Here is a 25,925-nt window from a genome sequence, read left to right as displayed (position 1 = left end):
TTTCAACAGTTCTGTTTGTTAACCACTGCTAAGGGCCCTCTTGAACATTAACTACACAATGAGCATTCAGCAAGCCAGAGCAAACAGGGTTTTTATCAGGTGAATAACTGGAAAAAATGTACTAATGAGCCTTCATTTTTAGAACCTTGGACATTCTTTGTTTAATTTTTCACAATTAGGTGATTCTGCCTCCAGACTGCTCCAGCTGCTCTATGAGGGCCGACAAGTTGATTTTTGTTGTTGTTGTTGTTGTATCCTGCCTTTGAAAAGTTTCTGCATTGTTCTGCAATGTTGCTATATGTAACAATCAGCTTTTCTTAAGTAGCACTTTGTTCCAAACTCCAAGACCATGAAAAAGAATTTAATTGTTCTGGGCTGCTCCAGACCATCATTCATTTCTTCCCATGGCGACCTCCACACCTTTAACAGCTTAGAGCATATGGCCACTGCCTTCACTCCTGCCCTAAAATCCTCACACCACAATCAATGTGGGGCTTCCAAGACACTAAAACAGTAGATCTTATTCTCCAGGATGGATTTTAACTTTCCCTGCTTAAAATCCATTTCCCTGTCCTACAGAAAAAAACACATGGGATGGAAACAAGAAAACAACATGGGATAGGATGATAATAATAATAATAATTCACTTTTTCCTTTCATTCTTTCAATTGTTGGTGTGTGACAGCCAGCCCTTCAAACGTGATCTTTCACTGCAAAGTCCTCTTAAAAATCACAGCAGAAAAAAAAAGTCCCTCTGCCAGTCCAAGATTTAAGTCTCTTTTCCAATAGGTGGCTGAGATATCATCAATGTTAAGAAAAGCTCAAACTGGGCTATGAAATGGAGGTGTTCTGCAGCTGCTTTAGCAGCTACCTGCTTGTCACCTGCACTGCACCTCACATGAACACATCTACAACTGTCTTGAACTTGGTTCTGCTTTGTAGCGTTCCACTGTTACACTTTGTGAATGCCCTTGGTTTGATAGGACATAATGGGTACAAGAAATCATCTGCTTGCTGATATTAAAAGATCATTTATCACTGTGATCCATGGATAAAAGACAAATCAGGAAACACATCTGTACAAGAATAATTTCCCTGTCTGTGTGATGGAGTCAGTAAGAGATACAAGCAAAGGAAGAAACAGTTTTAATATGTTATTAAATTAAATCATTGTGCAAGCAATGATCATTAACAGAGAAATTAGAGTAATAACTAAAATGTTAAAAGAAGAAAACTAGTAATGGAGTGGAAATCAAGCAGCAGTTTGGTCTCTGTTGTTTACCAGTAGACATTCCAGGGCTTATGGATGAGAACTGCTTTGTGCCAGTGCATGCAGATTTGCAGAGGTGGACTTGGGTGTTTGTGCTGGAAACCTAAGAGAAAATCTAGAGAGGATTTAAACAGGCTTTCACAGTAGTGATTAGGAAGTATAGGACATCTAAAAAGATAGCTGCAGTCCTAACTAGGAAGAGACTCACGGGATACTTCAGTTTGGAAGGGATCTCAGGAGCTTTCTAGCTTAATGTCCTGCTTAAAGCAGGATGACCTACAGCATTGGACTGAGCTGCTTGCAGCTTTATTCAGTCAGGTTTTCAAATCCTTCCAGGATAAAGGTGACACTACCTCCCTGGGAAAAATCTTTCAGTGCTTGACTTCCTTGAGGTGCTTAAGGTGAGAAAATAAACAAGTCAGGAACAGAGTACCCACCAGATAGTATGGGCAATTTACTGCCAGCTCAGACATGTGGGTACTATTCCTCACTGGCACAGAGGAGGTTTCATATGAAGCTTTTTCACACTTCTTACAACTTCCTGGATGGTTGTAGTCATTGCCAATCTGATGGTCACTGCCAGGTAAATGCAGACAGCTAGCACTGCCTTTTCCTTATTTATTCTTGCCCTCTTCCCTTTGCTCTGCCTTGAAGCAGAGGAGATTGCAGCTTGTTTGTAGGTCAGATAAACATTCTATAGTCTCCTTGGAGATACTTGAATTCACGTAGTCAGTGAGACCCACAGCAGTCATAGCTTTTTATAATGCTGTCAGGGAGGAGGAAACTTTGTTAATAAAGAATATTTAATTCCAGATAAAAAGAAGAGCACTGGCAGCAAATAAGGGATCACCACCTGCTTCTCTGGCTGATCATCCCAATTCAATGAGGAATGGCAAAACCCAAAGGACAGACTTCTGCACGTAGGCACAAGTGAGTTCGCTATGTGCACCAAGATGAACTGAAAACATAAGATAGAATCATAGAATCAACCCGGTTGGAAGAGACTCCCAAGCTCATCCAGTCCAACCTAGCACCCAGCCCTAGCCAGTCAACTAGACCATGGCACTAAGTGCCTCATCCAGGCTTTGCTTCAACACCTCCAGGGACGGTGACTCCACCACCTCCCTGGGCAGCCCATTCCAATGCCAAATCACTCTCTCTGCCAACAACTTCCTCCTAACATCCAGCCTATACTTCCCATGGCACAACTTGAGACTGTGTCCCCTTGTTCTTTTGCTGGTTGTCTGGCAGAAGAGTCCAATCCCCACCTGGCTACAACCTCCCTTCAGGTAGTTGTAGACAGCAATGAGGTCAGCCCTGAGCCTCCTCTTCTCCAGGCTGCACACCCCCAGCTCCCTCAGCCTCTCCTCATAGGGTTTGTGTTCCAGACCTATGCAGAAATAACTGTCCAAGTTTTATTTTCACATTTTGCTTCACACTGTCCTACAGATCAGAAGCTGCCTTAAGCCACATTTCATCTTGGTAGTTAGAGCACTGAGGCAGAAAAGTGAACCGAACTTGAGTCTTCCAAGTACTGGCTAAAAGTCTGTAGCAAAAAAAATCACAGGTGCTTCATCACTCGAGCCTTCCAAACCTTCTGTAACCAAAATCACCTTGTAAATTAGACATGATTTTGTGAACAGTTTTGGAACCGCCAATTACATATTCCTGTAGTGAACTTACTTAGAGAAAACCAAAAGAACAAACAAACAAAGTCATGATGTGTTTTGCTGAGGAGTTGAAACCCAAGATACTTGTTTGGTGTTGGTTTTTTTCATAGAATCATAGAATGAACCAGGTTGGAAGAGACCTCCAAGATCATCCAGTCCAACCTAGCACCCAGCCCTATGCAGTCAACTAGACCATGGCACTAAGTGCCTCAGCCAGGCTTTGCTTCAACACCTCCAGGGACGGTGACTCCACCACCTCCCTGGGCAGCCCATTCCAATGCCAATCACTCTCTCTGCCAACAACTTCCTCCTAACATCCAGCCTATACTTCCCCCAGAACAACTTGAGACTATGTCCCCTTGTTCTATTTGTGGTTGCCTGGGAGAAGAGACCAACCCCCACCTGGATGCAGCCTCCCTTCAGGTAGTTGTAGACAGCAATGAGGTCACCCCTGAGCCTCCTCTTCTGCAGGCTAAACACCCCCAGCTCCCTCAGCCTCTCCTCATAGGGTTTGTGTTCCAGGCCCTTCACCAGCTTTGTTGCCATTCTCTCTTGAATTGAGGTTTTGAATTCTTCCCCCTTTTTCTTTTCTTTAAAACTTGTAACTAAAACCTTAATTTTAAAAGCAGCCTCTATTCTGGACTCAAACTACCCATGCATCACTTTAAATATTAGCCTGGGTGAAGATGTATTTTTTAGCAGTGTCACATAATATGCCAAAGATGGTTTCCTGGATGAACTTACATGAAGTACTTCTGCCTCACTTGTACTATTCAAGCTGCCAGTCTTGCAAGGCAGTATTTAAAATAAAACATAGCAAATCTTTTTACTGTGTGTGTAAATCTGCTCTTGCTTTCGGGCTAGGTAGTGATGTGGGGTTAAAGAAGGGGCTGTTCCCTGGCATGGAATGGTTGGTGTTCCTTTGGGCTGACAGCAGCCTGCAGCTCTGAAGCACCTGGCATGATTAAACTTTTGTCTCATAGACAGCTCACCATTTACTCATGGCAGAAAGCACTTTTAAGCTCAGGAGCTTCAAACTACTCAACTAGACAGAACAGCATCATTTTGCCAAAAGACATTGACATCTGCTGACTTGATTGTACCAATTTCACAACAGTGAGCAATAAAGAGTGTATGTAGGTTGTTTGGAAAAAGTGGGGATTGTTTTGTGTCTGGAGTGGAAGGCAGAAAAAAAAATCAAAGTTGTAGCAAACATAACATGATGGTTTCAGCTTTACAGCACAATCACCTCAAAACCCTGCAGAGGATATATTTTATTGTGCTATAAATAGTGGTGCTAAACTAGACAGGGGAAATGGTTCCCCACTCACAAAGGCTTAGTGTGAATCAGTTCAAGCTCTTCTCAGGTAAGCAAAGAGGCTTGCAGAAAAGAGGCAAAGGATTAAGAAAAGATAGGGACAAAGTTCACAGTGAAAGGAACATGAAGAGGAAAGTGGGAGCCAGTGAGGGGAAATGGCCCAGTTGTGCAGCCTTAAAGTGAAGATGGATGATGTCACTGATGCATAAAGTGGGAGGAAGCTTGGGAGAGGACCAGTTTGAAAAACAGAATGGAAAGAATGGGAATCTACTGCTTGTTCTGGGCTGAGGCTGGAGCCAGAGACAAAGATGTTGTAATGGCTACACTTGAGAAGCTAGAGATGACTCTTTGACCAAATACATGAAGACTTGGACCTATCTGCCACAAATGTGCTTGTTACTCTCCCTGCCGCCATGCAACTGGACCTGGAGAAAGGATGCTTTTTCTATAGGTTGATTTAGAAAGAGGATTTGGGGGATGCTCAAATGTTTCAAAATCTGATGAACAATTCCCTGTTTTCCCTCTGGAAGAAGTTTCCAAAAGGGGACTGGAGCTATTTTGCACAGTACCAGAGCATGATGTCTCATTTTGATGAATGATGAAATAAATAGCACAAGCAATTCAGCTGTGATTCAGGCAGCAATTAGAGCTTTTGGAGTGATAGTTGTGTTTAACAACTGGAGAAATGAGATCAGGCTGTCCAATTACTGTTGTGGCTTTGTAACTCCTTAAATAAAATCTTGCTTTGGTAAAAAAGGTAGCATTTGTTAAAATGGCTTTATTTTCCTTCAGTGAGACCAGCCTTACAGAGAGTGACTGTCAAGTGGAACAAGAGAAGAGCTGTGCCAAAACCTTGAGACTGACAGAAATGGAGGAGAAGTGCCAGCAGGCTTTCTACACACAGCAGAGAACAAAAGTTGTGACGACTACAAGCTGTGGTCTTTCCTGCAGAGGCCACTGCCTCATTACTGCCAGGGGTGAAGCAACTGTAAGGAAATGAGCAAAGTGAGTCTCAGCCAGAACTTACAAGATGACTCAGAATGCATCAGGTTGGAAAGGATTCTTGAAGGTCATCTTGTCCAACCCCCCTGCAGTAAGCAGAGACATCACCGACTAGACCAGGTTGCTCAGGGGCCCATTAAGTTTGAGCTTCATTGTCTCCAGGGATGGGGCCTCCACCACATCTCTGGGCAACTTGTTCTGGTATTTCACCACCCTCATGGTAAAGAGCTTCCTCCTGATGTCTAACCTGTATCTATCTTGCTTCAGTTTAAAACCACAGGCCCCCCCCATCCTATCACTACAAACCATTCTGAACGGTCTCTCCCCAGGCCTTCCTGTAGGTCCCCTCCTTCAGACACTGAAATGCAGTAATAAGGTCTCCCCAGAGCCTTCTCTTCTCTGGGCTGAATAACCCCATCTCTCTTGGCTGGTTCTCACGGTAGACATACCCCAGTGCTCTGATCATCTTGGTGGCCCAGTACTTCAGATGAGGTCTCATCAGAGCAGAGGGGCAGAATCACCTTTCTTGGCCTGCTGGCCTCAGTTCTTTTGATGCAGCCCAGGATGCAATTGGCCTTTTGGGCTGCAAATGTGCACTGCTGACTCATGTCCAGCTTCTCATCCATTAGCATACCCAAGCCCTTTCATGCAGGGCTGCTCTTAATCTCATCATCCCCCATCCTGTATAGATAACAAGGATCGCCCCAGGTGCAGGACCTTGTACTTTGCCTTACTGAACGACAGGAGAATCTCCTCAGCCCACCTCTCCAGCCTGTCCAGGTCCTTCTGGATGGCATCTTGTCCTTTAGTCTTGTCAGCTGCATCACTTAGCTTGGTATCACCTACACATTTGCTGATGGTGCATTTAATCCCACTGCCTGTATCGCTGACGAAGACACTAAACTTCTAGAAGTGCTCCCAACAAGGGTTGCTGATGGACGCCACCTGTCACCTGTCTCCATTTGGGTATCGAGCCACTGACTTTGTATGTGATCATCCAAACAATTCCTTAACCACTGGACAATCCACCCATCAAATTCATCTCTCTCCAGTTTAGAGAAAAGAGTGATGTGAAGGATTGTGTCAAAGACTTCAGAGAAGATGACAGACAAATGACATTCGTTGATCTTCCCTAAGACCCAGAAACCCCTCTGCACCCACCATTTCCACTGCAGTTTAATCTCTGTTCCTAAAAATTCTCTGTAAAGTAGTGGTTGGTGTAAAAGGCTGGTGGTACCTCTGAACTCAAACTGAGATGCTGAGAGCAGCTGCAGCTGATGAAGAGTTGCTGGAAAGAGAATCATAGAATCATAGAATCAACCACATTGGAAGAGACCTCGAAGATCAGCCAGTCCAACCTAGCACCCAGCCCGAACCAATCAACTAGACCATGGCACTAAGTGCCTCATCCAGGCTTTTCTTGAAGAGCCCCAGGGACGGTGCCTCCACCACCTCCCTGGGCAGCCCATTCCAATGGGAAATCACTCTCTCTGTGAAGAACTTCTTCCTAATATCCAGCCTATACCTACCCTGGCACAACTTGAGACTGTGTCCCCTTGTTCTGTTGCTGGTTGCCTGGGAGAAGAGGCCACCCCCCACCTGGCTACAATGCTTGATAATCTCTTTTGCCTGTGCCCACCATAGGCCCAAATTCCTTCATGACCTGTTTTCATCAGCCCTCTCTCCATGAAGAACCACAGTTGAATCATAGAATTTAGGCTGTAAAAGATCACACCAAGCTCTGAGTACCCAAAGGACCTTTTAACATCTCAGAAAAGCAACACAAAGCTTTCAGAGTGCTGCAAGCATCCTCTGTGCATAAGGACAGCAGTTAAAAAACCAAGAATGTCAGTGAACTTCCTATGCCAGCACAAATCCCTTCTGTTTGAGAAGTGTGTGGTATTGCTACTTAAAAGAGCAAAGAGCTTGATCTCCTGCTTGAACATTTTAGCCCCAACACTCAACAGGCAGACAGCAACCTTTCTGCTGTTTGAGAGTTGTGTTGCACAGAGAAGACACAGGGGAAGCTCATATCAGAACAAATTCAGTTAACCATAAGACACAGTTTAAGGCTCATCATCAATAAATCAAAGGCATTAAAAAAATGCACCACCCAGTACTGTTCATGGGCGCCGTGGTCTGCTCTGGAGACAGCTAACATTGCTTATACTGGACTCTACTTGCTTCCCATGAAGGCTAACCAGGAACTCCTGGAGACATCAGAAGGAATTACAGAAATAGTTACACCAGGGTAATTCGGGACTGAGGAAATGCTACCCTGCACTGGGCCAGAAGATTGGGTGGAACTTACATTTAAGGACACAGGGCTATGAGAAGCCAGAAAACCACTGCCCCTCTCTGTGTTGATTTTGTCAGAGATGTCGACACCTGAGCAGGCACCCTCATCAATTCAGCTGATATTAGTCTTTTTTCATGTCTGCAACATGACCTTTGGGGATATCACTCTCTTTTAAACCAGTTCTCCGTGTTCTTTGTGATGACAGTAATGCACATTGTGTAATGAGACCTCTGGACAGACCACCTGACTATAACTGCTGTGATGCTGATTGTTTGGGTTAGGCTTTGTTATACTATACAGTTTCTATTATCATAGAATGGTTTAGGTTGGAAGGGACCTCAAAGATCCAGTTCCAACCCCCCACCATAGGCAGGGACACCTCCCATTAGAACAGGTCACTAAAGACTTCACCCAACCTGGCCTTGAACACCTTCAAGGAGCATCCACAGCCTCCCTGGGCAACCTGTACCAGCGTTTTGCCACTCCCACTGTAAAGAACTTCTTCCTAACGTGTGGTTTGAATCTCCCCTCTGCCAGTTTAAACCCATTACCCCTTGTCCTACAAGATCTTGTAAATAATCCCTCCCCAGCCCTCCTGTAGCCTCCCGTCAGATACTAAAATGCTATCACAAGGTCTCCTCAAAGTCTTCTCTTCTCCAGGTTGAACAGCTCCAACTCTTGTAGCCTCTCCTCATAGCAGAGCATTTCCAGCCTTCTGATCATCTTCATGGCCCTCCTCTGGACTCACTCTAACAGTCCTTCTTGTGTTGGAGGCTCCAGAAATGCACACAGTACTCCAGGTAGGGTCTGACGAGAGCAGATTGAAGGGGCAGAATCACCCCCTTGCCCTGCTATTCTCATCACTACCTCAATTACTGAAATTTCCCTTCTTTCTGTCAAAGAATCTCAATAATTTGATTAATTTGTTCTGCCTCAACCTTCTGAACTGCTTCTCATAGCTGAGATTATTGTAGATTATGATGGATCAGGTCAAGGAAGACAACTTGCAATTTGCAAGTCTGGTCTTCTGCTTCATGCACAAAATACCCATTCAGACTCCAAATGCTTTGGCTCATTCTCATTACAAAGCAAAACAATTTGTGTAGAAGCAGGTATTCAGGATTAGCTCTCTCTTCTAGATTATCAAACCTAAAGATGCTGTAAAAATGTTGAGTACCAGAAGGATGCTCAGATATTACAAAGCAAAATGATTCAGCTATTTTGCAGCCTCCCCCTTCACAACTTTTGATCTGAAGGTGTATTATCCAAGAGTGATGTGTGCAACATAAACGTGAGTGGGTGGGTGTCTATCGGTTTGCAAGGTGTGTGGGTACCCAGCAGCTTGTCACAGGAGAGCTGCACATTAATGGTGAGGGTCTGGGAAACGTCAGCAAAGGCCTGCTGGAGTGGCAAAATAAATAGAGCAAAATGCAGTGGCAGAGAGATGAGGCTCATTTGGTGAACAGTGTGCCACACCACACTTACATTCATAGAATCATAAAAACAACCCGGTTGGAAGAGACCTCCAAGATCATCCAGTCCAACCTAGCACCCAGCCCTAGCCAGTCAACTAGACCATGGCACTAAGTGCCTCATCCAGGCTTTGCTTCAACACCTCCAGGGTCTCCACCACCTCCCTGGGCAGCCCATTCCAATGCCAAATCACTCTTTCTGGGAAGAACTTCCTCCTAACATCCAGCCTACACCGTCCTGGACATAACTTGAGACTGTGTACCCTTGTTCTATTGCTGGTTGTCTTCATGTGCTCATGCTTTGCTCCTGAGACTTACTGACTAGTATCTTCGTTCCCTCCTTCTCACCCACTTCCCCACTCCCTCTTGCCCAGTGCTCTCCCCTGAACTCCACTGAATTGCTCTCATCCAGTTTCTCATAATGGCTTCACTGTTTACCAGAGTCTGTCTCAGCTACACTGCCTCACGCATTTCTTCCTTTATTCCCTTCTATTTCTTCTCTGACTAACCTGCAACACCATGCCCGTCACAATTGCACATCCTGCTCTTAACATGATGCAGCTGCTCACTTTCTCATCCCCTTCAAAAAGTGCCTGGAGAGATCCTACAGGAAGGATGCTACAATAAATCTGTGTACGCAATCTTTATTATAAATGGGAAGAATAATAACACACGAATGTTTAAATAAATTCCTCCCAAGCCCCAGGAGACTTCCAAGTGGTAGGCTGCACTTATATCTTCATTGAGAAAATCAATAGTAGTGCTACATTGCCACTGCACTCCAGTTTCCACATTACTCATGCCCCCTATGCAAAGTACAGACTGAGTTCAAGGAAATGGGTGCTCCCAGGGGAGCAAAATGGCTTTGTGCACTTAAAGTAATGATGCCACTTGAGGTCATCACGCAGACAGTTATGGGTATGTGCAGTTTTGTCAATAGAGCTGGAACACAGGGACCTAGCTTAAGAGTTACATCTTTTTTATGAAATGTTTCCCTAATTTACCTACAGAGCTTCTTCCCAGAAAACAACAGCTGCTGTACCTAATTAGCATTAATAGCCTTGTTACAGAAGAGCAACTGGGAATAGTACAGTACTTGAGGTACTGACAAAAGGATACACTAATGGCATTGATTTGTCCAGTCTGCTACAATCTCTCCTTATTATTCCATTTTCTGTATGAAAAATTCACAATCACAAGCTGTGAAGCAGACTAGGAAGAGGCAGAGCAGAGGAGCCATGTGTGTGGGCTGGCATCCAGTCATTTAGCCTCTGCAAGGTGCCTCTGCCTGCTCTGCATGGAGCTGCTATTCACAGCACCAGTTCATCTTCACCTGTGCGAAGAGCAGCCCTGGGAGGGAATCTAAAAGTATGTCATCCTTCCTTTAGAACAGCACTGGGATAGGATGCTCTGCTGTGTATTTTGTGGCTTTGTGACTGAGAAGCTTTAAAACAAGTTTTGAACCCACATCCAACCCCAGCAGAAGGAGGGTTAAATAATCACCAACCGAATGATCAGTCTCAGGAGCTGCATGGAGATAAAGGCAGTCCATCTTTTACAGGGACTAGAGACAATCTGCAATGTTTCAACCAGAAATTCACCAGTTTTGTTGTGGGCTTTGTAGTTCTCAGTTCTTTGACTGATATTCTCAGTAGTACTCCTCCCTGCTGGTACAATTCAATATCTGCCATGAACACACAGCAGCAGCCTGGAAAGCAGGAGCTAACATCACAGATATGTCACGATCCTCTGTCCCCAAATGGATTATCTCCTCTGTTCACTTCAGTCTCCACTAAGATGGGGCCTAGTCATCAATTACATCCTCAATTTTGACCAAGTCAAGCACACCAGGGAACAGCATGCTGTACTTCCTTATGACAGGGCTTCCGTTGCTATTTTATCCCTGTCAGAGTTTCTTCCTCCAAGTGAACATCAGTCCAGTTACTTGCTTGAGGTTTTTGAGAATCTTGTTTGTTAAGCAGCAGCAAGAACTGACCCAACAGCACAGGTAAAATAATTCAGTGCTTGCAAGTGGACACACTTAGTCAGTGTCTCCATGCAGAATCCCCCATGACCAGCTAGAAATAGGGGAAGACAAAGATTTGAACTCTTCTGCCATCACAAAGTTAAAACTTAGAATGTTTAAACATTATTTGTCAGAGAATGATGTTTTCCACTAAGACTTCCTTTACCTCTCCCTGAGCAATCTGCTTGGCCCAGGCCCTGCTATGGCTGTTCATTTGCTCAACCAATAGGTCCAGGTTCCCAGCTGGCAGAATTTCCTTCCCAGCAGTATCTGAGCTGTGGCTGATCTGCTTGAAGTGTGATCTGTACTGTGTTTCATACAGCAAAAAAAGCATTGTGCTGTAATACAGCTGGCAGGGGGAATGTGTTAGTACCCTATTACTTAATGAAAGAGCTCTGCTCTATTAGCATTACAACAGCTGCCTGTCTCTTGAAGCAAGAAATGTTTCTGGTTAGGTGGATGGAAGTGTACTTGAGGTACTGGTTTTTCTCATTGGCCACTGTGCTATTTGGTATTAAGCACCAGCATGAGGGAAGCTTGGGGGACAACAAAACTAGTTAGAAAAAAGGAAAATTATCTGAAATGTGTTCAATTCAGGCTTTCTTGTTTTGGGTTTGTTCTGTTTTTCAAGAAGCTTTGCAAAGACAATCTGAAACAAACCCCACAAACACTCTCAAGCCTGCATCAGTTAAGAACTTGGCTTCCTCTGGGGCATAAGGCAGGAGACTTCATCTGAATGTAACTCAGTCTTAGGATGGTACCCAAGTTTGCCCAACTTAGACACTAATTCTTCACATACTTGTAGGCTCCATTGAGCAATCTTCCAAAACCAGGGCCTGATTCCTTATTTAGCTCAAGGAGAGGAGGTGCTTACATCTAAGGCTATGGGCATCTTGGAGGGATAAAGGTTGCTACGAATGTTTCTGTCTGTCTGCATCTCTCTCTCTCTCTTCATCTGAAGATGAGATTGCAGGAGATTTACTGCCAAGCTCCTGGTGCAGTGGATGTATTAATGAAGATGCCACTGCTACAATCCCTCATCACCACTGCAGATTATTCTGCAGTTGCCTTGTTGCCTGGTTTTAGCTTAAACTGTAATATCACTGACTGCTAGGTAAGTCAGACTGTCTGGATGGGGATTTCAGCACAAAAAATGGAAATTAAAAATGCAAAATAGAAAACCAGATGGCATAAGCTTCATTAAAATAATCTCTCATCTCCTGGGGATCCCATCAGGATTCGTTGCCTACCAGCAGCTACAGAGCCTTTGAGATTTACACTTAGGGATTATTCTGTTCTTCCCTCTCTCCTTATCACAACCCTCTTCTGTTTTAAAAAGGTTTGTAGTATGTGCTCCATCTGGATATCCTTCCTAATAGGGATCTGCTGGAGACATCTCCTAAGCACTAATGCACACCCAGCCCCTCCAGTCCTGCTGGGAAGCTCCTTATAAAGTGATTTCAAAAAAAGAAAGAAGCATGGCTGAGCCTTCTAGTCCCTGGCAGAAAGGAAATGCAGAAGTGTTAAAAAATAAGTATATAATAATATGGGTAATACAAAAAAGGGTTTGAAATGATGAACTACATGAACTGGAGATGTTATTTCTCTTTGGTGTGATGTTCCTCCCTCTTTATGTGTCCTCATCAGCGAGATGTCTTACTGTTCCACTTAGAAATTAGGTGTAATCTTCAGAGAATCACTAGAAGTATAAGCTACTTGAAAAGTTTTTCTTATACCTAACTGATACGTGGTCAAATGTGTTATAATTCAGAGAGGGAGAAACAACCAAGGAAAAGAGCACTCAAACAGCAGGATAAATCTGTGTTCAGTGTGTGCAGCACAGCACACTCTTTCTGTTACACTTCCATTACTGCAGCCTCTGGAAGCAGAGGTTGTATTCATGCTGGGTTGGTATTTAATTGAGCTCACTTGAATCAAGCTTCCAGCAAGCACATATGACAGATTTACATATAAATCTTCACAAAGTGAAAAATGACATTTATCATCCTTCTTCCAAAGCATCTGACATTTGAACAACTGATTCTGGTGTAACAGTGAAAAGTGTCACTATCCACACTGAAAACCTGCAACAGCATTAAAACTCTGCTTGCTAGCAGCCCTAACAATGGCTCTCCTAGTTAAGCTATTAAATATTTATATGCTACCTTAAATTTGTCTGGCCTTAAAGAGATTAAAAAAACACTCCAAGTCCTGACATGCTTAATGCAGAAGAGACAAAAATTTCTACTTGCAGGAACAGGGTCTAGAGCTGAGAGGTGTAAGCCATTGAACTGCTTGAAAATTATAAAGGCTGGGCAGATTTTAATAGCCTCAGCAGGAGCTGATGTGCATTAAAGGCGTGTTACAGTCCACATCCTTAGTCTCATTTTGCTGCAGGTAACAAAAAGCTCATGTAGGTATGGCTGAGAGTAGAGACTCAATCCAAATGCCACTAGATACTTGTTCATGTCATGGAAGAGGCACACACGTGGGCAGAGAGAGAACGGGTTTAGAGCAGACATCTCCCTGGAGACAAGGCAAGAAAGTGCTCATCAGCCTTGCAAGACAATTGCTCTAACGCAGGTGGGTTTCAGCTTCCTAATTGTACTGTAGTTGGCACTGAGGAGTCACTGTTGGAAAGGAGATCCTGACAATGGTACACCTCTGTCTAACCCTAAACCGTTCAGATTCTTCCAACACCTCCCTTTGTCCCTTTACTGATAGATAGTACCATTTCACAGTGGCTAAACAAAATCAGTATTTCCCTACGTGGAAAAGCAGAAGCTGTAAATCATTCTGTGTGCCCAGGTGGCCAAGAGAGCCAGTGGCATCCTGGCCTGCATCAGGAATGGTGTGGTCAGCAGGAGCAGGGAGGTCATTCTGCCCCTGTACTCTGCACTGGTTAGAACACACCTTGAGTCCTGTGTTCAGTTCTGGGCCCCCCAGTTTAGGAGGGACATTGAGATGCTTGAGCATGTCCAGAGAAGGGCGACGAGGCTGGGGAGAGGCCTTGAGCACAGCCCTATGAGGAGAGGCTGAGGGAGCTGGGATTGGTTAGCCTGGAGAAGAGGAGGCTCAGGGGTGACCTTATTGCTGTCTACAACTACCTGAGGGGTGGTTGTGGCCAGGGGGAGGTTGCTCTCTTCTCTCAGGTGGCCAGCACCAGAACAAGAGGACACAGCCTCAGGCTGCACCAGGGGAGATTTAGGCTGGAGGTGAGGAGAAAGTTCTTCACTGAGAGAGTCATTGGACACTGGAATGGGCTGCCCGGGGAGGTGGTGGAGTCACCGTCCCTGGGGCTGTTCAAGGCAGGATTGGATGTGGCACTTGGTGCCATGGTCTAGCCTTGAGCTCTGTGGTAAAGGGTTGGACTTGATGATCTATGAGGTCTCTTCCAACCCTGATGATACTGTGATACTGTGAAACCTTTGGAGAAGAGCTGGCAACCTCTGCCGAAATGTGACTATGGAGTATTTTTGTCTGCTTTAAAAGTTACCTTACAATCAACTACTGTAACAGGCTTCCCCTTTTTTGACTCATCTCTAATTGGTACATTCCAGTTCACAGCAGACAGCTTTTCTGCTGTTGTGTTTTTCTCAGTTCTGTGTCCCAGTTTTTTTCCATGGTATTTCTGTGTCCCTGTGGTACTGAAGTCTCTCAAATATACTAAGACTAAATTTTACATGACAGTCCCTACTTTTTATGCCAAAGTCATTAATAAGCATATAAATCATAGAATCATAGAATCAACCAGGTTGGAAGAGACCTCCAAGATCATCCAGTCCAACCTAGCACCCAGCCCTAGCCAGTCAACTAGACCATGGCACCGAGTGCCTCATACAGGCTTTGCTTCAACACCTCCACGGACTGAAACTCCACCACCTCCCTGGGCAGCCCATTCCAATGCCAATCACTCTCTCTGTGAAGAACTTCCTCCTAACACCCAGCCTAGACCTTCCTGGACGTAACTTGAGACTGTGTCCCCTTGTTCTGTTGCTGGTTGCCTGGCAGAAGAGGCCAACCCCCACCTGGCTACAGCCTCCCTTCAGGTAGTTGTAGACAGCAATGAGATCAGCCCTGAGCCTTCTCTTCTCCAGGCTAAACAACCCCAGCTCCCTCAGCCTCTCCTCATAGAGTTTATGACTGCCAAATGAAATGACTGCCAAAGAACAGAGCTGTGTAACAGACATGGCCCAAATTATCTTTTCACTTAATTTGCAGAAATTGAACTTATCTTTGAATTCACATTTATTTATTTTGATCAGGTTTTCTATAATGTCCTCATGACTTACCAAAGCAGACTCCAAAATAGTACATTTCCTCTCATGTCAGGGCATCTCTGGGGGATATTTTTACTGCCAAAAAATGCAAGAATATCTCAGACTTATCAGTAATAGTATCAATTATCCTCCAACCTGATTCCTGATGTTAAATTATCCAAAACAACTATTGCAGCAGTAACTATTCCTCTAAAAACATTACAGAACCTTCTTGGTGGTAAAGAGGTATTCTGGAGGTACATGGTGAGCTGGCAGTGAACCTTTTCCTAAACTGTGAGTTCATAGAATTATGGAATAAACCAGGTTGGAAGAGACCTCCGAGAACATAGAGTCCAACCTATTACCCAGCCCTAGCCAGACAACTACACCATGGCACTAAGTGCCTCATCCAGGCTTTGCTTCAACACCTCCAGGGACAGTGACTCCACCACCTCCCTGGGCAGCTCATTCCAGTGCCAATCATTCTCTCTGCCAACAACTTCCTCCTAACATCCAGCCTATACTTCCCCCAGAACAACTTGAGACTGTGTCCCCTTGTTCTATTGCTGGTTGCCTGGGAGAAGAGACCAACCCCCATCTGGATGCAGCCACCCTTCAGGTAGTTGTAGACAGCAATGAGGTCACCCCTGAGCCTCCTCTTCTCCAGGCTAAACAACCCCAGCTCCCTCAGCCTCTCATCATAGGATTTGTGTTCCAGGCTCCTCACCAGCTTTGTTGCCCTTCTCTGGACACATTCCAGCACCTCAACATCTCTCTTGAATTGAGGGGCCCAGAACTGGACACAGCACTCAAGGTGTGGCCTGACCAGTGCTGAGGACAGGGGAAGAATAACCTCCCTTGTCCTACTGGCCACACTGTTCCTGATGCAGGCCAGGATGCCATTGGCTCTCCTGGCCACCTGGGCACACTGCTGCCTCATCTTCAGCTACTGTCTGTCAGTACCCCCAGGTCCCTTTCCTCCTGGCTGCTCTCCAGACACTCTGTCCCCAGCCTGTAGCGCTGCTTGGGGTTGTTGTGGCCAAAGTGCAGAACCCTGCACTTGGCCTTGTTCAATCTCATCCCATTGGCCTCTGCCCACCCATCCAGCCTGTCCAGGTCCCTCTGCAGGGCTCTCCTACCTTCCAACAGATCAACACCTGCTCCTAGCTTGGTGTCATCTGCAAACTTACTGATGCTGGACTTAATGCCCTCGTCCAGATCATCAATAAAGATATTGAACAGGACTGGGCCCAGTACTGATCCTTGGGGAACACCACTAGTGCCAGCTGCCAACTGGATGTGGCACCATTCACCACCACTCTCTGGGCCCGGCCTTTCTTCCAGTTCTGGACCCATATCAGAGTGATTCCATCCAAGCCAGGAGCTGTCAGCTTTGCCAGCATCTTGTTGTGCTGTCATTAACATATACTGCTGTTCCCTGCCTTTTCCAGAAATGCAGCCAGTGATTTTAGAGCTTTCAGGACTGCAACTGTGGTATATATATACGGTCCAAATTAACTTTTTATACCACATAACAGTAGCTCAAGGTCCTCAACTTTCCCTCATAACATTGCTTTATTTGCACATCCAACTTTTTGTCCTCTCCTTCCCAGTCACTCTTCCAAGTGAGATCCTTTCTATCGAACTACTTAGCCTTTTTCATCTATGACATTCTGTTACTCTGTGACATTCTTTTCTGCCCTGCTATAACCAGATTTGTGAGTAGTCGCTTTGCGACGTACCCAGGGAGAGCCCTGAAACTGCTCCCCAGCCTTTACCATGTGTTTCTTTCAGTCTCCTCTTAAAAATGAGGTCAACACTAGTGCATGCACTAGTAGTGCAGATCCTACTGATCTCAACAGAGGGTGGAACCTCTCTATTGAGAGCAGCTCTTCATAACCACATACCAGCTCCCAAAGTTTCCCAAATCATCTTCAAACCTTGGCTGATGACCTTCACTATCTCACCCATTTGGTAGGGGCCAGAGCTGTGTTACTGAATACGCAGGCACGCACTTCCTTCACAGCATTCCCCAAAGCGGCACAGCTCCTGCAGCATCCTCTCAATGCTATTTGTTCTGATTGTAAGGACAATGAGGTGGCTGCCTCCTACTCCTATTGAGAACATTTGCAGCTTTAGATTCTCATTTTAGGGAATCTGAGAAGAAAGTATGCTGTTGGATTGACTTGTCCTTCATCAAGTTCTTGTGGCGGTGCAGATCAGGTTTTGGATGCAGGATACTCTGTGTAGATTGAAGCTCTCTTATAAGCATCAGTCTTCTGAGGAAGCAAATTGGGTGGTTCTGCTTCCAGAACTTAGAAAATATTGTTCAGCTCAAGTATTTTTATGTGAACCTTTGCAGACATACACTCCCTCCACCTCACAGTAACATAGCTCTATCATTTCCCAGCAGTAGATCAAGTCTCTGATCTTTTCCCCTTTAATTGGCAGTCACTCAGTCTCCTCTTCATTTTATGGTCCCTTTATGTGGCCAAGCCTTGATCTTAGCTTTGTAAAAACTGTAGGTTTAAAAAGCTGTGCCTTCCCTTCAAGGCATAACTTCCTCCCTCAACTGCCCAAGACACAGGATCTTTATGAGTTTGTAGGTCAATTCCCTAGCAGAAGAACCACAATGACAGAAGCGCTCTGTGAGTTGCTTGAGCTGAGCTGGCATGCTCAGCCACGTGCATGGAGATCCCAAAACAATCCCACAAGCACATCGCCCTGTTTCAGACCGTGGGGGTTCACTTTTCACTCACTGTCAGCAAAGACTCACCTAATTTCACTTGAAGTGGGGACGGCTTATAGTTCATGGCTACAGTCTCTCCCTCTCTTGTATCACAATCTCTGTCCGAAATAGATGCAGCAGTTGGATCCTGTCAAGAAAGAAAATGAAACAAAGCAGAACAGTTAAGCTAAAAGTTATGCAGTCTCTAGCTGGCTGCTAGGTGAGTCCATTCCCACCCACATTCAGAAGCTGCAGGCACCATGTTACTCTTTTGAACAGCCGAAAACACAGAACTTGGAAGTGTATTTGGTATGCTAAAAGTAGATCTGGAAACAGCAGATTCCAACATCAGGCTTGTGGATGGATAGTGCTGGGAAGCTAACATAGAGGGTGTGCCATGAGTTCAAATCACCCTGGCCTGTGAATATATATGTGTATATATGTAAATTTGGATTTATAATAGGTACACCTGCACAAGTCCAATATCTGAAGAAACCACCACTTTTGTAAGAAACAGAACAAAGCACCAGAAACTAAATATTAGAAAATATTATTCCAAATGGGAATAGTAATTCCAAATGGATATTACCCATCTCTCATTTTCTGCAGTTTGTACACAATTTCTTACAAAAGCTGGAGTCCATCTTTTGTCACTGACTGCAGCATGCAGGGCAGTCACTGAGTTTTAAAGTAAGGTTCCACTGCCTTATCATTTCAGTCAAAGAAAAGAAACCAACAAACACCACTCAGTCAGCCACTGCTCCTTTCTCCCCAGTGCCTCTGCAGTGCACATTAGCTCTTTTTAATATACTGTGCTTATGAGATAAAACATGATTCTTGAATTAGGCTCTATTTTAATATACATTGACAAATAATACATGCAGGGTTATCCTATTTCATCAAAATTCTGCCCCTTTGCACTATTCAGTAGCCTCTGACAGTACTTGTATGGTGTTTACAAGACTTTGCATTCAGTGACACTCAACAGACAATGCTGAACCAGGTGCAACTTCTTTCACTCTCCTCTAATGAGGTCACTCTTGCACTTTCCCTCTAATGCAGTACTCTAATGACTGGTAAAATGGGTTAGAAGAGGATGCAAACAGGCTAGTCTCCAGAAGAACACAGTGAATCACATGCATTTTAGAAGTCCTACTTCAATACCACACTAAAATGACAAAATATAGCAGTTAAAAGCCAAGAATGCAACAGCTGAAATGAAACAAAACTAAAAGTGAAGTGGTACACTGAAGAAAAACAATTTCAACTTTATGAATGAAAATTATAAGCTATAGTTAGCCACTATCAACCACGGAAGACATCTTGGAGGACAGTTTCCATCAGATGACCATCTAGAAAGACCAGGCCACTTCAGCCAGGTGGAGACTCTGGCTCTGGGAGAAGCCTCAATAATTCTGAAGGTGTAAGAAGGTGAATAAGGACAACCTAGCCCTTATTTTCTACAAGCATGAGAAACCAACTGGCACAACACACAGCCACTGAAAACAAACAGCACTTCTCCATGCAGGAATGATGTGCTGCTGTGGATGCTAAAAGAGACTCAGGAAAGGGTGACACAAAAATAATAGAAACAACACCCATCAAATCCAAAAGTGCTGTTTGTGGCTCAGGCTGCTGCCAGGCATAGATCACTAGAGGGAGAGAATAGTGGAGGCATCACTGCAGGTTCACCTGCCTCTTTTCCTCTTGGAGACATGAAACAGGAATAAGTGAGGTTTTTAATTTGCCTTGAAATAGCCATCCTTGTTTTCTGTGTCAGAACCTAGTCTATGATCTCAGATGAAGGCCAGTTGTTTTGGTACCCCTCTAACATGGGACTGGTCTCAAATGCACCCAGAGTAAGAGGCCAGATTCAGGCTGTAGGAAAGAATACCCGTGGGAATATTGAGATAACACAAAGGACATTATCTGTTTCCTAGACAAGCTAAAACGTCTCCAAGAGGGATATGCAAAACAGTTACTAGCAGCACTTGATCCAGGCTTCTCAGGTGAGAATTTTTTTCTCTGACATTCCTGGAAAAGTCAGGATACAGCCATTTTGAAGGACCATTCACTCCAAGAACTGGATGCTTCCCAGTGCTACGGAATACAAACAAGTCCTTGAAGCCTCAATCTGCTGGCTGCAGGAACATATGGAAGTGGACATATTCTGACAAAGAACACAGTGTGATGGCCACACATTACCTACCTTCTATGCTGGTGCAGTCCAGCATAGATCTACAGGAGCCCACAGTGGGCCTGGCCACTAGGATGAGCTCTGGCTTAAGTGTAATTGTTAGAACTATGCTTAACACTCTTTAAATCCAAACCAGCCCTTACTTTGCTTGGAAGCTGATGTTCTGATGATAGCTATTCCTTTTGGGTAACCTGTCAGTGACATTAGACATCCATTTGCATGAACAGAGGGAAAGGAGGAATGTTCTGAAATGTCTTCAAGGGTTCAGGCTCTGTTCCTGGACCAGAAGACTCAGCTGGATCAATCTCAAAGCTGAGCTCTAGACAAAACAAATATAACAGGTTTCCCAGAGAAAATAAAAGTTATTTCCAAAGGCAGTTCATTCCATTCTGCTTTAGACTCTCATCTCAAGAGGGGATCAATCAGTCCTTCGAGACAGGGACACCTCTACAGAGGAGGTGTGGCAGAAGGTGGAGAACACAGCCCTGTCTCTGACACTGGAGTTGGGAATGATGAAAGACACAGCAACAGAAGCTATAACAACACCAGTTCGCATCAGGAATTAATCACCAAAGTTTGGAATGACACTTTTCTGCCCCAGCAGCCTGACAGCTCTACAGCAGACTGGCAGAAGAACAGGTTAGGGCCACTCATCAGATCCCTGACTTGGTGCTGTTCGATACCCGCCTGAACATGAGCCAGCAGTATGCCCAGGTGGCCAAGAGAGCCAGTGGCATCCTGGCCTGCATCAGGAATGGTGTGGTCAGCAGGAGCAGGGAGGTCATTCTGCCCCTGTACTCTGCACTGGTTAGACCACACCTTGAGTGCTGTGTTCAGTTCTGGGCCCCCCAGTTTAGGAGGGACATTGAGATGCTTGAGCATGTCTAGAGAAGGGCGACGAGGCTGGTGAGAGGCCTTGAGCACAGCCCTACGAGGAGAGGCTGAGGGAGCTGGGATTGGTTAGCCTGGAGAAGAGGAGGCTCAGGGGTGACCTTATTGCTGTCTACAACTACCTGAGGGGTGGTTGTGGCCAGGAGGAGGTTGCTCTCTTCTCTCAGGTGGCCAGCACCAGAACGAGAGGACACAGCCTCAGGCTGTGCCAGGGGAGATTTAGGCTGGAGGTGAGGAGAAAGTTCTTCACTGAGAGAGTCATTGGACACTGGAATGGGCTGCCCGGGGAGGTGGTGGAGTCGCCGTCCCTGGGGCTGTTCAAGGCAGGATTGGATGTGGCACTTGGTGCCATGGTCTAGCCTTGAGCTCTGTGGTAAAGGGTTGGACTTGATGATCTGTGAGGTCTCTTCCAACCTTGGTGATACTGTGATACCGTGACTTGTACAGAGGAATCACAAAGCACCAGCATAGTCTGGATGACCATTGCTGGTGCATGGAGCTGCTCTTTCCAGTGAGCAACACATCCAAAAAGAAACCAAACTGGGCCAGAGTCAGACATATCTATCCCAGGGCCAGAGGTAACTATCCCAGGCTCAGGAATGCTGAGGCACTGTCTTCTTTCCCATCCATCACTTCCTATACATTCTGCAGCAAGGCACAGGACTCCATAGCAACAATCTCAGCTGCGAGAACAGCATTCCCATGGCGGCTCAGCTGGAGGTGTCTTTCTGCACAAAGACACTTTGCTTCTGTGCATACTGAACGAGTGCATTTCTCTCCACACAGCTCACTCACTCATGGAAACGTTTACTTGACGAATTAGCCTGTTGCCTGTGAACGCCTGCGAATGCTTGTGTGCACCCTGCGAATCACTGCTGGCTTTCACTACTGCCCTTCACTTTTTTTCTTTCAAAGCCTCCCTAAATCAATGTATTCAGCTCTGGCCCTAACATCAAAATCCTCAGCTATGCTCTGTGGCCAGTCCCAGGTCAGATGATGTGATTTCTCTCTGTTTGCAGTGGGGAACACAACATTCCTGGTCCAAAGGTGAGTGCCAAGATGTGTCTCCAGGGGCTTTATATGGCTATGAGAATTTAATGCATTTTTTGTTCCTGATGTCTCCTTATGCCTTCAGTCCTAGGGAAAAAAATACTTCCAGTCAAGCCACCGTATGGTTTGGCTGGGCATGGAGTTCAATTGAAGCTTTCTCCCCTCATGTTTACAGCTTCACTGGGCATGAACAACCGTAGCATCCAAATGGTGGGATGGTCCCCTCCCCTACTAGTTGGTGTTTTCCTGCAGGCTCTACATAATTGCCCTCCTGACAGGTACAGCTGTGCCCAGGGGGTTGTGTACCACACACCACTACCAAACATCAGAACCTTCACAAAGCAGAAGTGCTGTGAATCCTCGGTACGCAGAGACACAGAGAGAAGCTGAGATCACTTTAAACTGTAATCATGGATTTAAGGAAGATGGCATGGTCAGAATTTTTATTCTTTCTCTTTTAAAGAAAATAATTCCTTTCCTCTTTTGCAGTATGAAGCAAGAAACAAGACATCTACCATAATGCACCAGCCCAATAGCCTACCTCTCCCAGTAACCCACACCAACTACAGGGAGTTGGGAGAACAGACTCAATCTGCCAGCAAACTGCAGCTGCATCCTAAGCAGTGGAGCTGACTGCTGGGTACAAACACATTCTTGCAGTACCTTGTGAATGCAGCTTCCTTTGTTTTCCTTCTAAGTCAATAATTCTGACACCTTTCAAACTTAACAAGCCTCTGCTTTCCGTCCTGCAAATATTCTGAGGCCCCAGTGCATATGAAAGGGAATGGGCACACACAGTTTCTGTGGCCTTCAGCTGCCCCTTGAAAATACAGAAGTATCTTGGTTTAGAGTTTCTGCCCACCTGTCCCAACCCTAAAGAGCAGCCATTTTTACAGCCCTCAGAAAATGTTCTCCACTCTGCTGTCTGTGGGAAATATTGTCATGATGAAAGTGCCTCTGCTTTCACGTAAGAGAGGCAAGACTGCCCTTGCTCTCTAATCTCAAGAAAGGCCCAATACATAGGGCTTTACCCATCATTTTTCTCCACAGTTCAGAGGTTTGGGTTGAACATCATCAGCTGAATCAGTATGAGCTGACTACTTAGAAGTATCATCCAGTTACCTTTGCCTCTCTACAGTACCAATGATATCTCCTGTCTAACTTAAAGATACACGAGTCTCAGTACCAACATGTGACAGTATACAGCAAGTGCTCACAGCTCAGATGACTTCTGCTTTCTGTAGCTGCTCATGTGGATCACATGTTGCAAACAAATGCTAACGAGCCACATTCAACTCTGCTTCACTTTTCCACATTGAGCACTGAGCCAGGAAAACTGGGAGTGATGTCCTGTGCATAAGAGAGACTGTCCTGTGCATAAGAGAGCAGAAAAACAAGGGAGAAACTGCATGCAGCCAACTGCAGGGAGTATCTTAGCTCACTGGAGATGCTTCTGTCACTCCCATGTTGCCATCCTACACCACTGGGCTGTAATACTGCTCCTGCTAATAAATATTTATGCCTCCAGTCCTGCTGCCCTGGGAACAGAAAATCCTATGCCTTTTGCAGATTCACTCTCTCTGAAGCCACAGTGCACTACGTTAACCTGAAAAACACAGCTGTAGGCAGCAGGCTGAGAACTCTGATGTGCACAAGTGGCTATGTAAAACCATGGCATCACCATGTTTTGGACAACAGACCCCTGCAGCCTCTCTAGATATCACCACAACACAGTCATGAGATAGCTATGAATGGAAAGTGTTTAAAAAACAACTGGGAACAAAACCACTGGGAATCAAGACACATGTAGCCTGTCTTTGTAAGAAACAGAGAAGGAGAGCCTCAAAGGCTGTCAGATCTGTAGCAGCTAAAACTGAATCCACCACATAGATGAACAACAAATAATAATACCATATTCAGCAAGAACAAGGATAGTGTTGCAGGAGGATGTATGGCAGGAGCGGAGCCTATGAACCTCACAAAAGGCTCTCTCATGCCCTCCTCCACATTTTAAGCATGCAGATTTGGAGCCCAGTATTTCAAGGAAGACGTAATCCCCTCAGTATCACAGTATCACAGTAACACAGTATCATCAGGGTTGGAAGAGACCTCACAGATCATCAAGTCCAACCCTTTACCACAGAGCTCAAGGCTAGACCATGGCACCAAGTGCCACGTCCAATCCTGCCTTGAACAGCCCCAGGGACGGCGACTCCACCACCTCCCCGGGCAGCCCATTCCAGTGTCCAATGACTCTCTCAGGGAAGAACTTTCTTCTCACCTCCAGCCTAAATTTCCCCTGGCATAGCTTGAGGCTGTGTCCTCTCGTTCTGGTGCTGGCCACCTGAGAGAAGAGAGCAACCTCCTCCTGGCCACAACCACCCCTCAGGTAGTTGTAGACAGCAATAAGGTCACCCCTGAGCCTCCTCTTCTCCAGGCTAACCAATCCCAGCTCCCTCAGCCTCTCCTCGTAGGGCTGTGCTCAAGGCCTCTCCCCAGCCTCGTCGCCCTTCTCTGGACACGCTCAAGCATCTCAATGTCCCTCCTAAACTGGGGGGCCCAGAACTGAACACAGCACTCAAGGTGTGGTCTAACCAGTGCAGAGTACAGGGGCAGAATGACCTCCCTGCTCCTGCTGACCACACCATTCCTGATGCAGGCCAGGATGCCACTGGCTCTCTTGGCCACCTGGGCACACTGCTGGCTCATGTTCAGGTGGGTATCAATCAGCACCCCCAGATCCCTCTCTGTCTGGCTGCTCTCCAGCCACTCCGACCCCAGCCTGTATCTCTGCATGGGGTTGTTGTGGCCAAAGTGCAGCACCCTGCACTTGGAGCTATTGAACTCCATCCCCTTGGACTCTGCCCATCTGTCCAGGCAGTCAAGGTCCTGCTGCAGAGCCCTTCTGCCTGCAACCCAGCCACATCTGCCCCCAGCTTGGTGTCATCTGCAAACTTGCTGATGACTGACTCGATGCCCTCACCCAGATCATCTATGAAGATGTTAAAGAGGATGGGGCCCAGCACAGATCCCTGAGGGACACCACTAGTGACAGCCACCAGCTGGATGTGGCACCATTCACCACCACTCTCTGGGTCTGGCCCTCCAGCCAGTTCCTAACCCAGCACAGAGTGTTGCCATCCAAGCCATGGGCTGACAGCTTAGCCAGCAGTTTGCTGTGGGGGACAGTGTCGAAGGCCTTGCTGAAGTCCAGATAGACCACATCCACAGGCCTCCCCACATCCACCAAGCGGCTCACCTGATCATAGAAGGAGATCAGGTTGGAGAGGCAGGATCTGCCCTTCCTAAACCCATGCTGGCTGGACCTGAGCCCTTGGCCATCCCTCAGGTGTGCAGTTATTACTCCCAATACATTCCAAGAGCTACTGACTCAGTTTGAGTAAAGCAAGAAATATCTTTTCATTGACTTTCCACCATCTCTGCCAATGCACCAGCTACAACATTGCTGTTTCACGTTTCCGAGCAACTGCTGAACAGATCTCACTTAATAACAAATTAGGCTTGCAATACCCACTGTAAGATCCAGCTTTTGAACCTGACTTGCAACTGTACAAGAAACCATTATTTGAAGCCATTTTTTCAGCAGTTGAAAAGCCAGCAGTGTTAATATAGCTGCATGATTAAAACCTCAAGTCATAGTAATCAAACTGAACCAGAATGTCAGTGAAGTGACTTTTTGCTCTGTACATCTGTGGTTAGGGTAGCTCAACTCACTGGGCAGG

At 45.7% G+C, this 25,925-nt stretch overlaps 1 protein-coding gene across 4 annotated transcripts in view; it reads right to left on the bottom strand.

Moving 5' to 3' along the window:
• The window catches only part of FAM219A (family with sequence similarity 219 member A), a 135,445-nt gene that overhangs the window by 42,782 nt on the left and 66,738 nt on the right, over positions 1 to 25,925 (bottom strand). For all 4 annotated transcript variants that reach the window (XM_064140663.1, XM_064140661.1, XM_064140662.1 and 1 more), the window contains one exon: positions 18,093 to 18,192. In XM_064140663.1, the coding sequence (XP_063996733.1) occupies positions 18,093 to 18,192 (100 nt within the window). The remainder of the gene's footprint in view (positions 1 to 18,092; positions 18,193 to 25,925) is intronic.

This window comes from Pogoniulus pusillus, chromosome Z (assembly GCF_015220805.1).
Source record: "Pogoniulus pusillus isolate bPogPus1 chromosome Z, bPogPus1.pri, whole genome shotgun sequence".
Lineage (NCBI taxonomy): Eukaryota > Metazoa > Chordata > Aves > Piciformes > Lybiidae > Pogoniulus > Pogoniulus pusillus.
The sequence above is the reverse complement of the archived record's forward strand: the minus strand, read 5'-3'. Positions and strand labels throughout refer to the sequence as shown.